General features: G+C 42.2%; 1 protein-coding gene across 1 annotated transcript in view; it reads left to right on the forward strand.

The window, feature by feature from the left end:
• The window catches only part of T265_03003 (hypothetical protein), a gene marked incomplete at both ends in the record, with an annotated part of 15,651 nt that extends 12,223 nt beyond the window's left edge, over window positions 1-3,428 (forward strand). The window contains one exon of the mRNA XM_009167382.1: window positions 3,252-3,428. Coding sequence (XP_009165646.1) covers window positions 3,252-3,428 — 177 coding nt within the window. The remainder of the gene's footprint in view (window positions 1-3,251) is intronic.
• Between the last annotated feature and the right edge of the window lie 1,988 nt (window positions 3,429-5,416).

Raw genomic sequence — 5,416 nt, forward strand, 5'->3', positions numbered from 1 at the left:
CATCATCAGTGCACAAATGAGTGTGTATATTCTCTCTACCTGCTTGTGGTTATATAGCCTCCAAAAAGTAACTGATATCCTCTCAAGCAATTGGCTAATTAGTGTATTTTTGGTATTTCTTGGTCATTTTAGCAGTTTGTGTTGCTTCGTGATGTGTATGCGGGGGGCTTGAAAGACTAAGTCCGTAGCTTGAATTCTACTCCGAAATCATAACTGCTCCCCTGTAACATTGGGTGATTGGACAGTAGGCCCTCCCTCATGCCTCCTTAGGGAGCCCTGGCAGCTAAGCACTGAAAGAATGGTAGAGCTGAACGATTCATTCATGCATTTTTATGGCCTGTAGGACAGTAGCAAAGCCCTCATGCCTCCTTAGGGAGCCCTGGCAGCTAAGCACTGAAAGAATGGTAGAGCTGAACGATTCATTCATGCATTTTTATCCATGGCCTGTAGGGATGGTGAATAGTTTGTTTTGGAGGTCGCCGTTCAGATAGGTAGGCACATTGCCAGTCCTTATGGTCATGGTGTTACCCTGTGGCTCAAAGTATTTTGACACGGATGTTTGTCCGTTAAGATTCGACCAATGACGAATTATCGGTTGCTAGACCAATCAATTTTAGGCTACATAGCTCAGTTGCAAACGCGGTACCGAGGTACGGCTCTTCGCCCGTCCCATACACAAACAACTAACCTTGCGTTCAAGAATTTATATCATAATGTCACGTCTAACGGTCATGGCAAAGTGATTTTTTCATTGGTTGCCCGACTTTAACCTAAGTTCTGTCAAATATCACTGCTACACACATAAGTTAAACTCAGCGGACATATTGCGATTACACAAAGCTTAATGAGGTCAATAAAGTTCCCTACATCCTTCTGGAAACTCACTATCCCGCATACCGGAAACACATTTTTCATTCAACAATCGCACCAAAATGTTATGAAGTTTCTTCTAGAAATAACTGTGTGTAACCCAGAAAAATGCATTATTTATAGGCAGATGAAGTCGCTCAGCCGTGATTTTTCGTTGCATAATTATGGATGAAGCGTAAGAAGATAAGCGTGAATTACAGACACGCCAACGCTAATCAAAATGGAATGCACCAATCCACCAATCAGATTTTTTTCAAAAACTTGGCAGACAAGCCTGCGGACGAATGCATACACACAAAGATTTTCATCTGAAAACTCTTGATTTCTGGATTGTATGATTGTATCCTAATCTTTTTTTCGATTACCACAAGAAAGGTAGACGCGAGAATGCCTGATTGAAGAACACGGACCAACCCATTGGTGAGAGCTACAATATTTTCAAAACTTCACGTGACCTCAACACGAAACAAAACAAGATAACAGAAAAACACAAAGAGGACAGTGTTGGGAAAATCGAAAGCGGTGAGACTAATGGCGTTGGTAGAAACCAAGTCAACATTCCCCAAGGAGATCACATATTCTTATGTACAATGGACAAAAAACAGATGAGATACAACCGTCGCTGCAAAGGTAGATTAATTTAAGTGCCAAGACTAAGGAAGTTAAATTTTTTCAGCGAAACCGGCTGATTTTGAGGCGTGTAAGCCTCGACGTTTTCGGAAATACGGCCATATACCGATAATTGTCTAACCTTAAGGGGAGAGGAATGCGTTCCGCGGTTTCCAAATTTGTCAGGAGATGATATCCGAAAGTCTTAGTTAACGTGTGCTGTTCTCATCACCTTAAAACTTCTCAAAAACAAAAGCAAAAGAAGAGTTGATCAAGCGAATTGTGCATTGCATAAAGCCATGGTTATTGGGATATTCATTCTACTGCTCATGTATCTTACGGACGGGCTGACTGCCATTTATCTCTCTAGTACGCGCAAATAGATCGGTAGCTCACCCACACAGACTGACAGAAGGTTCAAAACGAAGTTCAAGAGGAAACATCAAATGAACCGAACCAGAAGAACTAGACCCTAGGCAGGACCCAAACACATGTAGGTTCCCCACCGACCCAACTCTAACACACTAAAATCCCTCGGACGACACCCAACAGAGATTTAGCATGACTTAGCAGATTGATTCTTCTTCCGCCTTAAATCTCGGCCAACATCGGAACCTAGTCCCTGACGAAGCTTTTGTATCAAAAGCGAGACGCTGCCCAGCAATAAATCTACCGACTGTCACTAAACTTTTTCGAAAATAGATCAGTAGTCCCTTGAACAGCACTCCCCTGCTAGATAACAGCTCATATCTATTCGTGTAATTCAGCTAAGAGTATATCTAAATTCTTCAGTAAATTTCCCCAGTATAGTGCGGCGTCCATGAAGCCCACGATGAAGTGTTTTTAACAGATTTTTCTAGTTTAATAGAGTATGTTACCAATTGAAAAATATGAACAGTGTTTCAGTCGATGTGAAAAATACGTAGAAAGCAATACAAAGGCTAAAGAACATGTGGCGTTGTGTACAAAAAATGTAATGCGAAAATTCTCAAGTGTCTGATGTAATGGCACCGATCGAAGAGCAATAAACACCATGTTTTATAGTGTGGATTTAGGCAATGCAACTATTTTCGCCTTCATCTGACGATATCGCACAACCATAATCTCTTGTCTAATTACGTATCTACACTGGGAAGTAATGACCTTTTGTATAAACGCAGGTACAGTGGATTCACCAGTTGTACTCAAAACTCGACTCATTCTTTGATGCCATATGCTTTTCATGAGTAAAATGGTGTCCAGAAGGTATTCATAGGGCGAGTATGTGGGATCGAGGTAATTAGGAGTCTGATCATGAGAAAAGCACCTTGGAATTGGCATCCATGTATCGCGAATGTTCGTCCTTTTAGAACGCAGTCTTCTGAGTTTGGCATCAGAAGTTTTGCGTCTGTCATCAAAGTTACAAAAGACCGGCAGCAACACGGTTTCTCAGTGCAAAGCCGACTGGGTGATTCCTTCAAAGATGCCTCTGATACAATGAGTGCTGAAAAAACGGTAGTTCTGTAGATGCACGTTCCACGAAACACGATGTTGTGCACAAATCGCCCTTCTGAATCCAACTCGGACTGCACTATTTCAGTGTGGTTTTCCGGGCGAAACGGAGCACTGAAGTATGTCCCATCGGACGGTGCTCAACGCTTCTAAAACTGTTCACTGGCAGCGTTCCAAATGTCTGCACGTGGTTAGGCGGTCTTATCCGGTCGCGCCAGATAGCCCACGATCATAGATCTCGTGCAACCACCAGCGCACTTTTAAGGGCATGAATACCGCAGGACAGTGGGGACATTCGAGAGCCAGGTGAATCGCGTGACCCATTGGCAGCGTCCAAATGCGTGTCCAGATATAAACTGAAACTGTTGGAAATTCAGGAGCTAAGCTCAACTGATAAGTCGCAAAAAAGCGAAGATGTTGATGATCTATCCATGAGTCCTAATCAACGTCATATGTAGTGTTACATCAGCATTTTGAATATCGGTACTTGTGGATTTTCGGTTCAGAACGGAAACACTGACCTCAAAGTAGTTTTTCCGGCCTGTTGGATGAACAGGGTTATATTTAGTGTTTCAAGAAGCCAGAAATTTTTGAGGACCATGACCGATGCTCTCACCGTTTTGTGGAATCAAAAAGCCACCGGGTTGTGCTGTTTTTCTTTAACAGGGTTAATCTCCTGGGCGGGAACTTCAGTCAGCAGTCGTCTAAGACTCCTGAGTAAAAAATAAAGACGTGTCGATAAGCCCGCATGGCTCACGCGTGTGGCGACGTCGCTGTGTCCTTTTGTGACGCCGGAAGTATATGTGACAAGTAAATGCACAGACAGTTGAATGTCAGAAGATTTACTGTGAGATTCAACCATAAGTTTAATGGGTATTCTGACTAGCCAGAAGAAAGCACAAAAAAGAACAGGAGTGACCTGAATTTACTAGTGGAGCTGGTTTTAAGATCAACCAACAGGACGCTAATACGCAGTGATTACACTGGTATTCATGATTGTAACCCATTCCAGTGGGCATTCAAGTGACGTTTCACTAAGCTTCCATTATTTGACTCGATATTTGATACTTCTTTGAGAGCAAAACTATCCAAGTGAATAAAAATCATATATTAGTATCAGTTCTGGGTTTTGTGGGTTCCCACTGTTGTTTCCACCAGTAGTCCGCAAACACCAGACGGCTTCAAATAAGGTGAATTCTTCCGAACGACCTTGGAAGTGGAAAATGCGGAAATAACGCAACTTTCAAGTTTCGTACTTCTAAATGAGCTAGCGGAACTTTTTCCATGTAAATGAAGAAATTCACAAACGAATCAGTGGAGAAAATAGGTCGCGATTATTCTGAATCTGCGTCTCTCGGTACACTCGTCCTCGGCACGGGCTACTTGAATTAAGGACTATCAGGAGTAGACAGATGAAATGCGCCTGAGCGCGCGCACAGCGACGGAAACTCTGAACAAAGAAGAACATTGCAAACGTGGAAATAATTTGAACAGTCGTACTTGAGGATAATTAGCTTACATCAGCTGAATATAGTTGCCCAGTCTTAGAAGAGTATATACTTGGGCAATTCAGTTTGACCGTTGACAGACACAAAGCGGCAGACGAACACGAAATGCTGTTGTTTCCCTGATACAAATGAGAAGTGTGCTTGCTTGGGGGAAATGAGGTGAGTTACAAAACAACATAATGAGGATTCACGAATGATTAACTTACGAAAGCCACCAAGCTGTAGTTCTCTCTGCAATCTGATAGATAGTCAAAATTCCCACTGGGCGTTTTCGTAGGTCCCCCTAGACCTGGGAATTGATAACTCAGCGCAAAGATGTCAGAAATCTAAAATGGAGCTTTCCGAGAAATTTTTAAACACACCCTGATCGTTTCGAAGGTTTAATCTTCTGGTTGTTACTGTCCGACCGTCCGAAGATACTATTCATCCATTGTGGTTTGAAAAGTGTATTTGGTGGATTGTCCCGCCACAAATGGAACAGTATCTTTGTCGAACAGTTTTAAGTTACGTATATGCATTGTATTATCCGTTTAATAAGAGGCAAATCGAAAGGGTGGTGTTAGCCTCGTTGGAGATCTGAATCCCAGCTAACGCCACGGTACACATGCAAGAGGCACGACCGAGTCTGAGTTTCGATATACAACTATTTGGGACATGAAGTTGTCAACTTTATGAACATGTGCATACATGAAGTGTACTAAACTGTCTTTGAGAAAGATTTTTTGAACGAGTTGAAGACTGATGCTACACTATATTGATTGGTACACACGTGACTCTCCCTAATATTATTATATTATCATTTATTTTTGAAGAGCATGGTCACAAACATAAAAAGTGAATGCAAGCGATGAATGCGAAAGAGTAACAGGAGAATATGGGAGAAAAGAGAGAAACGTCTCATTCGAAATCATGCCAAGGACAGTGCCAGTCTGATGAGG

This window comes from Opisthorchis viverrini (assembly GCF_000715545.1).
Source record: "Opisthorchis viverrini unplaced genomic scaffold opera_v5_39, whole genome shotgun sequence".
Lineage (NCBI taxonomy): Eukaryota > Metazoa > Platyhelminthes > Trematoda > Opisthorchiida > Opisthorchiidae > Opisthorchis > Opisthorchis viverrini.